The 11,052-nt window shown below is 30.1% G+C and overlaps 1 protein-coding gene across 1 annotated transcript in view; it reads left to right on the top strand.

Moving 5' to 3' along the window:
• Positions 1 to 6,552, top strand: part of LOC143914981 (uncharacterized) — a 51,756-nt gene extending 45,204 nt beyond the window's left edge. The window contains exons 2-3 of the mRNA XM_077435440.1: positions 2,303 to 3,015; positions 5,902 to 6,552. Coding sequence (XP_077291566.1) covers positions 2,311 to 3,015; positions 5,902 to 6,312 — 1,116 coding nt within the window. The 5' untranslated portion in view covers positions 2,303 to 2,310 and the 3' untranslated portion in view covers positions 6,313 to 6,552. The remainder of the gene's footprint in view (positions 1 to 2,302; positions 3,016 to 5,901) is intronic.
• The last annotated feature ends 4,500 nt before the right edge of the window (positions 6,553 to 11,052 follow it).

An 11,052-nucleotide genomic window follows, 5' to 3' on the forward strand; every position in this document is an offset into this window, starting at 1 on the left:
GATTTTCAAATTTGAGTGCTTTTGCTCTCAAAAAGCGTTTCTGGAAATTGAGCCACTTTAATATGAGTAATTATGTATTAGCGGGTGGGTATTTTGAGTACGGTCTATGAACTTTATTTAATTTCAAACGAATTTATCTGTTTTTTGTTCGGAAAACTTATCGAATGAAAAAGTAGATAGCTAATTTTCATTCTGGGATAGGTTTATTTTCGTAACGCGTAAACTTTTTTCAAAGTCCGTAAATATATAGATATTATGTTTTATTAAAACGTTAGATATGTACATATGTATATGTTATCTTTTTAGGAAACTCTAGATCAGTTCAGCTTTAAGCTTAAGTTTTGATTATTAATGAAATGTTTAAACGGGTAGAGTTTGTTGATGAATACTTTCAGTTGTTGGCTTTCATTTGATCTTATAATATTATACAAAGAAATCGGGTTACTTATATAAGCATCAAATTTATGCTCTATGAATAATTCATATCAATTTCGAAGCAAGTAAATGTTTGTAGAAATAATATTTTTGAATATATGATTTACGGCTCATCATATGTATATACATTTATACATTAATTATTATATCACTACTATTACTGTGAACTGGGGGATTACCTTTGTGTTATATAATACATAATATCAAAAGGTCAATGTGCACATTTTCATTTTATAAATAAATGCCAGTAGACACACAGGGCTGCTGAGAGGAATCCCGGGACCTGAAAGAATAATTGCGGGTCCTATGAAATACTAAAATAAAGATCTTATTGAAATATTTTTATTATGCGAAAAATCTATCAGAACTATTAGAAAAATACCTACATACATATATGTTGGTTGCTATTTTTTAAAATAATTAATAATAAAGTATGAAATAACAGATGCGATATCAATATTGGCCCGACACGGGCCCCTCGAGTAGTCCGGGTCCTGGAACTTTACCCCAGCTTCCCTCTTCTCTCGTTGATACTTACTCTTATAAGATACTCTTCTCTGAATTATAAAATTTTAATTGATTTTTGATTTATTTGATTTTTTGATAAATCAAAAAAATAAAAAAATTGAAACATAACTATGGTGAATATACACATAAATAGCATATTAAAAAATAATTTCTCTAGTGCCATAATTGAGGAAGGAAGAAGTCTAATACGTTTGTATGGACAAGGCGCTGGGGTCCAGCCCTCTTAAGAACGAAAATTTGAAATACCAAGATTTTTTAGATTCTGAAAAATACGTATGTAAATGTAGAATTAGATGTCGATAAATTGTCTGATGATATTTGCTTTTTTAAAAATATCATTTCTTCCATCAAATCGCTCGATTTGCTCGCCGATAAAAAATGATTTTCTTTTATTAATAATAATTTATATTTTATTTTATTTATTTTATTTTATTTAAAAAAAATCAATACCACAGAGACTTGACAGGTTGCCCCAAAGCGTCAATGTGATTATAATACAAATAATAAAAATCATAAAAATTATAAAAAAAACATCATAAAAAAATAATAAAAATCATAAATAAAAAAAACATAAAAAAAAAAAAAAATCAAGTAAGAAATACATATGTACACAAAATTAAAAACAAAGAAATAAGATTGAAAAATTTATATCGTGCTATTTAGGATGTGTTCCACCAACTCAACATAACTGGCATCGAAGAGGTCCAAGTAATGTGCCAGTAAGTTAAGGAGTCGAACAGCTCTCGAGAGGGGGAGTTCATGAGCACGTTTGATTTAGCCCTAATTGGCAAAAATATCATATGAATGAAGTATAAATAAATATATACATATACTAAGACTCATTTCTTTCTTAAAGGTAATTTTCAAGATTTCATATAATTTCATAATTTTTTTAGCAAAAATCATTTAATATTAGTATGAGGACTTGCAGTAAGTCACAACGCCAACTAGTTACGCCATTCTTGTTATATTCAACTATACATATATGTATGTAGATACATACATACATATGTATATAAGTATTATTAGCTATGCAAAAAATAATTAATGTTTTACTAATAGAGGTAGTTCTTCGTCCAAAAATCAATCAAATATACATATATTTTCGGTTCGGTGATTATTCCGCACAAAGCAATCTCGCACACGTCACTAAAATCTCGATCGCGTAACATCTGGCACCAGAAAATTCCATCCATCGAGAGTCAACCACGTGAATTATCATACTAACGAGAACTCGAATGCCAGATCACAATGTGCGAAATATTCCGTTTACCACATTTCGAGAAATGTTTTTTATTTATCAATTCTGTTATTTATTTTGACTTTTGATATCTTACAGGTGAGCAGATGATTTCGGGCAGTGTGGCGGTGGAGGGCCAGGGGCGCGGTTTGGGGCAAGTGCTGGGCCAGCCCCCCCCCGTGCCGGAGTTCTTGCGACCTTTGCCTCGAACCACCCCATATGGCCGATACCACCATCAGACGCACATCCCACACTCTTCGGGCCTGCAGCTGTCCCACCCCCAGCAGCAGCAGCAGAGCCAGCAGCAGCACATACCCAGGCATCGGGAGGACGAGGAGACACCGTCATCGGCACCCGCGTACCCACCGGTGCCGGGTGCTTACGCCAGATTCCTACCCCACCCCTACTCTTCCTACTATGGACCGTACCACGGACCGGCTCCAATAGCTCCTCCACCACCTCTGCCTCCGGTGCCTGCGCCCTCAGTCGCTCCCGCACCACCCCCTGCCCCAGCCGCCTTACCCTCACGGTCTCCGCCCAGTGCTCCCAGGGGCAAGGAAGGATCTTTGAAGCACAGGCTTCTGAGTCGAGAACGAATTCCGCCTCCCGGTAGATTCAGCCGCGGTGCTCTCATACAACTGGGTACTGGGCAGCTGCGGCGCGTCGAAGACATGAGGACCGAGGACTTCGTCATGTCTGCCGAGTCCAATCCTGAAATGCGTCTGGCTGATAGTACTGTGGTGAAATTGTTACGCAGGCCGACGGCTGATAGTGTCACTCTCACGCTCAGCTATAATGGAAACCGTGCTCAGGTACAGTAATTGCAACGATGTACATACATACATACATATGATTACCCAATAGTTTATTAATTGGTGTTTTTAGTATGAGCAAAGTGTGGAATAATTAATGGCGTGAAAAAATGGATATCTATTGTATTTTGCAGTCATTGAAGCATGTGAGACAGTATTTCTTAAATTGTAGTACGCGAAAGATTTGAATGGGTATGAGTAAAAACAAATTTGCAAGATTTTTTATGCTTCTGCTTGATAAATCGTAACGAAAGAACGATTTTAGTGACATATTTTCTTAAATGAAATGAATTTTAAAAAGTACTAATAAAAAAGTAAAAACATTTGGTGATAAAATTTATAATTTCTATTACATGTAAAATAATTTCAGTCCGATTCAGTTAGCGGTTTGGGAGATAATTTAATTCAAAAACTTAAAAAAAAGGGGACACTTATAAGGGTAGGTACCATTTCCGGTCAACTTTAAAATTTACGTCGTGTCGATAAGAATTTCAGTAACCAATACTAAGTTTCAGTTCGATAGGACTAACGGTGTTTAAGAAATCCCCAAAATACAGACACACACATACATATCAGTGATCGATTCTGAGTTCGAATCAGTCAAAATCTAGAGTTAGAATTTTCGCATGATCGCAAAACTTCATCTATTGTACATACATATATACATATGTAGATAAAGTAAAAAAGCACCACTGGGAATTTTTTTTATCAAAACATGCCAATATAAATAGAATTTATACGAAATTAATAAGAAACGCCAAAAAATATGCATGTTATAGTCAAAATAGAATAATTGGACCGTTAAAATTTTATGGAATATGATTATAAGCCCCTCAGGGGTATTTTTTCCCCAAATATACCAATATTATTATAGTGTAATTACATACGAAAAAGTTTTGTGTTTGTTCGTTTATTATTACTATAAATTGCTGAAAATTTGCTGCTCAGCGCAGACTGTATTCATTGTTTATCAATCATAAATTCATTGTTTTTCTGTAATATAACATAAGCGCCGAAATTTTTTGATTTAATTTTAATTTTTGGATGTTCTTCAAGTAAGTGCTTGCAGCCTTCCAAGGAGCTTGTATTTTTTAAGCTTCGGAACTATGTATTTAAAATAAACTATGTTTCTGTAAATACTCAAATTAAAATATACCATTAAATTAATTATTTGGTGTAAATCTACATCTACTATTTTTTTCAAACGAAAAAAGCTTCTCTTTGTCAAGAAACATTACGAAATGATTTTTTTTCCTGGGAATTCCGAGTCCATTAGTGCATATTTCATTTACTACCTGTTACGTTATCAATTGTGAATTTAACTAATCTCATTTATAGATTTTTTCGAAGCTTTAATGCATTTAAAAAAAATTACGGAAATTTTATAATTGGAACAACAGGCTTCCGGAAATTTCTATTTTTCTAATTTTTAACAATGTTTCTGTTTCTGGAAACCCTCGGAAACCTGCGGGGTGCCAGCACTGAATTACATATGTTGCTTATTGGGTAGATTGTAGAATGTTTTAAAATAAAATGGGTAGACTTTTTTTGGCAACGCATTCATTACACTGAGCAACAAAAAAAAAATTACCAGAGCGGAGACTAACCAATCTTTACTAAGTTTGACCCACTGAATTCGAATATGATAATGATTTTTGTTGGTTATTGATCGTTTGCGTGATATGAGCGTTTAAAAAAATGCGCGGTTTTTAAAGATTGTTGGCTTTTGCGGTCTTTAACTCAAAATCTAGTATTGTTGTGCTCAAAGTGAGTATTGGAATCAATAGTCAAATGTTTTTTCTATTGATTGTGATTTTTTATTGTTATAAAATACTTATAATTTATGTCTAGCTAATTTTAAAAGTCAAAATATATATATTTTTTTACGGATTTTTTCTCCATGCTATTTTGCGTTTATTTGGATAGTTTTTTTTATTTCACCACGTTCATAAGGATTGGTTTTCTATCTCGAATTCCGTGGTTCAAACTTAGTAAAGATTGGTTAGTCTCTGCTCTGGTAACTCAAAAACGTGATTTTTTGTTGCTCAGTGTTATAAATGTGTATTAAATTCATTTGGATAAAGCTCTTAAGAGGGCTGTACACCCGAAACCTTAATTTTGTTGCCGTTCCTTTTTTCGATATATATATATATATATATATATATATATATATATATATATATATATATATATATATATATATATATATATATATATATATATATATATATATATATATATATATATATATATATATATATATATATATATATATATATATATATATATATATATATATATATATATATATATATATTGAGTGAATGCGACAGTTGCGCTTCGACCAGATAATACGTATTTTAAATCGACAAAATCGAGGTTTCGTATTCTCCAATTTTCTCCTCCGAAACTGGGCCAATTTAAAAAAAAAATCATCATCGGTATGAGAAAGATATTTTCTATGCAACTGTGCGTGTATTTTTTAAAATCGACCGTTAAGTAAGCACGCTGGACTCTTTTCGTGGGTGTAAAAAAAAAGGCGATTTTATAGATGTTTGGCGACTCCTAGCTCCTATAAAAAATAACTAATCAAAAAAATAAAAGCACAGATGCATGCCAATGGTGGATATCCATAGCATATTAAAAAATAATTTCTCTAGTGCCATAATTGAGAAAGGGAGAAGTGTAATACGTTTGTATGGACAAGGCGCTGGTGTCCAGCCCTCTTAAGCATGTTTTGCCTTTATAAACGAAAATAAAAATTCTATGAATAATTAAAATAGTTTTTATTATTGTAAGATAATATTGTCAGTGATTTGTAAAATGTCTTAAATAGCCTTTATATAATATATTTGAAATGCTGATTAATCTTTTTATTATTTTCAGGTGGATATGGAATCATCAGTAGAACATCCTTTCTTTGTGTACGGACGGGGATGGGCTTCATGCTCTCCGGAACGTACCTTACAGTTTTACGGCTTACAAGTAAATCGTTTGCAAGTTGGAGACGTGTGCGTTACTCTCATCCGTCGTGAGACTCCTCTTCCACCGACGCCATTACCTCATTTGCCACCGCCGGCAGCTTTACCACCTCAAACGTACACTTTTCACCAGCCGGCTTCGGCGACGATAGTCACCACTGCGACCACAACAGCCGTTACCTCGAGGCCCACGGATGATCTGCAGAGTCATCCGGAGAATTTGAGCATCAGGGAGGATTCGCGGAAGAGACGATGGTCTGCGCCTGATGTTTGTGACGAAGACGGTTCGCAAAAGTCTCGTACAAAACGCCATTAGAATTTTAAAAACTAACAAAGAAAACATTACTGAACTGTTTCTTCCCCGAGTGATATTAATTTTTGGACCATTGAAACTTGTATATGTACATATTCAAATATGTTTTCGCAGATATTTTATTATATATATGTACATATATATATTGTATATACATATGTTCATAAATGAGAGTATATATAAATTTTTCACATGCGAAATGTCAAAATATATATTTAAATTTTGTATATATTTTTAACTGTCAAGAAGAAAAAAAAAACAACTATTTTGTGGTAAGCACTTCTAATTAGCACTGTGATTTTAATATATGAAATATTCAAATTACTCGTTCTGTTTTGTTTTGATTAAAATGATAACTAAATGTTGTGACCCACCTATAAAAAACTATCACGATAATTTAGCCATTTTGCTTAATTTGAGATTATATTGTGTATATGTATTGTTAATGTCAATAAGATAATTGATCACACGGAAGTGTTTCTATTATATTTTTCAAAGAAAAATAAAAGACCGTGTGTGTATTCAGATACAATATTATCTGTAGTTATAAATATTGAAAATATATTTTATAGAATTCTAAATCTCATTTTATTGTTATTATGGTTAAAAAATTAAAATTAAATTTATATTGATGTTTAATAGAATTTTATAATGTGAAGAAAAAATTATGTGTACATACATACATACATTGTATTGTACATTCCTTCATTTTTTTTAATAACTAATGCAATATTTTATATATTTTTTGTCAATTAAAAAAGTTAATAGCACTTTTATATGTTTTGATACATTCAAGTTGGCACAATAATTGTCTCAAAATTACACATTCATGTGTTTAAAAAGTTTTTATAGTTCATTCAATATTTATAAACACAATTATTAGTGATATGACTTGTTTGTTTTGATTTTTTACAAGATTATATATTGTCATTTATTTTTTATTCATGGTGCAATATTATTATAATAAATAAATATTTGTGTTTCAGGATTGATCTAGATTTAAAAAGATGCAAAGAACACTTGAATTATAAACATCCTAATTTTTAATTCAATTAATGATAAAGTTTTTTTCACAAAGTATTACAAAAAAAGTCAATTAATAAGATAATAGTTTAAAAACTCAATATAATGAACTTGTCAATTTCGTTTTAGGAAGATTAATGTAAACTTTTTTAAATTTGAATTGATATAAAAGAGTGCTTTTGTCGTTATTTCAAATTACTATGGACAATACAGCAACATATTATGGCTCAAATGTTTACATATTCTTCTTGCTGTTTCTTTCATCAAATAAAAGTACTTTTATCTATATTTATTTTTTCGTAAGAATGATCTCATAAGCCAATGAATGTTATTTATAATTATAACATCAACTATTTTATTTAAACTGTAATATAATGTTTTGTATCTCATTTGCAAATTGATTTTAGCTTCTGCTTTTCTTTTTTCTTATAATATTGAGCTTGATTTTGAATATTTTCGAGGGTTCGTATTTTTTTCATTCTTTTAAATAATACTTGGGTGCAGGCAACTAAAATTTAACACAATAATTGTTATTTTAGAAAATAATCAAAATTGTAGCATATTTATACTGTTTTCGGTATTCTAACATTTTTGAAATAAAATACATATAATGTATTTATTTTTTCATAAACTTTATTTTTCTATATCTTCTTGTTTTAGGCACAAGTCATATATCATTTGTGAAGTCTTACTTTTTTTTTTACATATTATCTAATTTTGATGCTCATATGGTCTATTTTTTCTTAAAAATATGATCTCAGTTTATGCTTTGGATTTTTGAAGTGTGCTTTTATTGTTTATAAAGAGAAAATTTTGGAAGGTTGTATTTAATTCTAATTGCAATTTTGGCATTGAAAGTACTATACTATGAGAAATGTTAGATTATGACGAAATCTTTAGAAAGAAAAATAGTTTTTAGGAATTGCTACAAGTCTGAATATTTTGCACTTTTCAAAAACAAGTTTTTGTGATTTACAAATGAAATTATGTAATAGGAAATTGTTTGCAGTCATTAAATTTTTGAAATTTAAAAGGAACTTGTGATTGTTAAACAATATAATATAAATCTGGAGTATTCTGCACATTTAAGAAATTGAATAAACATGTTGTTTTTTTATTAACGATGTCCGTTTTTGAGTTACACAAATTCTTTATATATATTAAAAAGTGCCAAAGTTATTGTCATAACGGATAGATTTGTTGGAAAACGGGTAATGAGCTTTAAATGATGGCCATTTTGGAAATAAGAGCAGTTATTGTATAATTGTTCAGTTTGAGGTTGAAGTTCTGGTTATTACGTTTTTTTAATGGTATCGGAAGAACATTTTTAAACGTGTGCTTATTGTTTTTCTCAACAAAAATATTTGTTCATATTGTTACTAACATAATATGATGTGTTAAATCAGTCCATATGAAGTTTGAAAGGGTCAAGTTTCTTTTTTAAGTAATGACTGTTCTTTGTGATGATCTTAAGGAAGTGTAATTTCATGACATGCCTGCTTAAGACTCTTCCTGACAGCATGCCCTGTCTGTGAAATATTTAGAATGTATGATATTATATATATGTATGTATATGTTTTATTGTTTTACCCACAATTATATAAAGATCTCATATTTTTTGTAAGCACTGTATTTTTAATTATGACTTGCCTACCTCACCGATTGAAATACTTTTACAGATCTCAGATGTTTGCGCCCATCAGGTTGGGGTGGTCACAAAAATATATTTAAAAAGAATGTATTTTTCCAAAGAAAAAGGAAACTTGGGTTTCACCCTCTTGGAATTGAAAAGGTCTTAATTGGATTATTACTTTTCTATAAATATTTTCAGATATATTGATATTATTGAAATCCTAATTATCAATTCTTAAATTTCAGTCAAGTTTCTCTTCAAGTCATTGTATTTAATTTGAAACATGTATAATTTATCAACTATTCTTACAAATGTTTGATGAAAAATTATTTTTAAATTATTAGTGGTTCATGTGAACGAAATAGTTTGATGAGCAAACCAGAAGAAAATGATTGTGTTGAAGGATTATATTCGCTTTGTTCCTCCCAGGACTTTTTATTTTAATCTTGCAAACAGCATTGTTCATACCGTCTACATCTTCAGTCACTTTATCTAGATATTTATTTTTTGTACATATTGTACATATATAAAAGTGTACATGATCCATTATGGAATAAGGAAAACTGTGTTTCCCCTTGAACTTGAATGAATAAATTCGTAATAGTGCTTTAAGTGAAATACATAGTATTCGGTAGAAGAGTCTACAATGGAGATTTTGCTAATTGTAATCCGTCTATAGGTGCAGGGAGAGGGAGCAAAGAGTTAAATGATTCATTTCCCTCATATAAATTTGTTGTATGATAAAATTATGTGTGTATGTATGTATGTATGTTCAAAATAAATATTTTGTGAACTGAATCGATTAACTTGAGGGAGTTAGCTTAATGAAATTAGGATGTATTTTTTTATTGTTTGAATATATGTTATCTTATTGAGTGTTTTAAGCTGCAATGATTTATTGAAAATGTTAACGTCGCATAGGCTTCAATTGACTTAATGAATGTGTCTAAAATATATGTATATTTACTTAAAAAATATTTTGATATTGTATGTAATTAAAGCATTTACTAATTAGACTTAACACAAATGCCATCAAATTTTATTATTCGAAAGGTCTGATTGAAAGTTATTACGATGCTTTTATATTCTACTTTAATCTTTATCTGGTGGTGTATAATGATTTGGCTGTGATAAAAAAAAAAACTGTATTCAAAGTACTGTATTTAAGGCACAAATGTAATAGTTGATTAACTGTTGTGTAGACCAGCTTTGTCATATTAGCGATTCACGGTTTAAAAGATGCTTTTTAATAATGATTAATTTATTTTTACAAATTCTTAATTTGTTATTGTGAAATCAGATGGGTCAAAAACAAATTTAAAACACTTCTATTGTTTATTATTATTCATACAATTACCTGTTTTTGAAATATGTATTGTTTTGTTGTGAAGATTTAGAACTCGGTACATTTCGCGCTGATTTTATTTTGCTCAAACTCTCCAGATAATAAATTATGTCTTAAAGGATCTGTATTTTGGAGACAGGAGTTCTTATCTGTATTTTTTACGCCAAACTTTTCATATTTTTTCAGAAGTCATCATTTTATCACACGTTTGTAAGAGATCAGCTTTTGAAAGAAAGCATTTTGCGTAATATGTGGTGAAGCTTTCTTGCATATTTAAAAGTTTGCCATAAAAAGGTCTCAATAGTTTAATTTTGAGTTAACTGCTGCCATGCCTTAAATTTATCATTGAAAGATTTGTATTAGGAACATGAATGATTTTCTGGTTTATTAACGACACAATAAATTACAACATTATATAATAGGTTTTTATTACACTTTCGTTATTGATTTGTGAATGCTTGTGCATTATGTTTGTTACATGCTCTTTTTATGTTTTAATTCTGATATCAATATTTTATTCCATTTGTATTTGTGAATGTTTATTTTTTTTGTATTTGTTAAAACAAACTACATAATAACATGCATAATATGATGAAATGATTTCAGTATACTGTCGGCATATTCGCATGTACGTATAATATTACATGTCTACAACACAGGGAGGATACAAAGTGCCTTGAATCAAATGTTAGAACATTTTTAAAATGTACTAATTTTAAATTGGTCTGATAGATTTCAAAAA

Source organism: Arctopsyche grandis, chromosome 1 (assembly GCF_051622035.1).
Source record: "Arctopsyche grandis isolate Sample6627 chromosome 1, ASM5162203v2, whole genome shotgun sequence".
NCBI classification, from domain to species: Eukaryota; Metazoa; Arthropoda; class Insecta; order Trichoptera; family Hydropsychidae; genus Arctopsyche; species Arctopsyche grandis.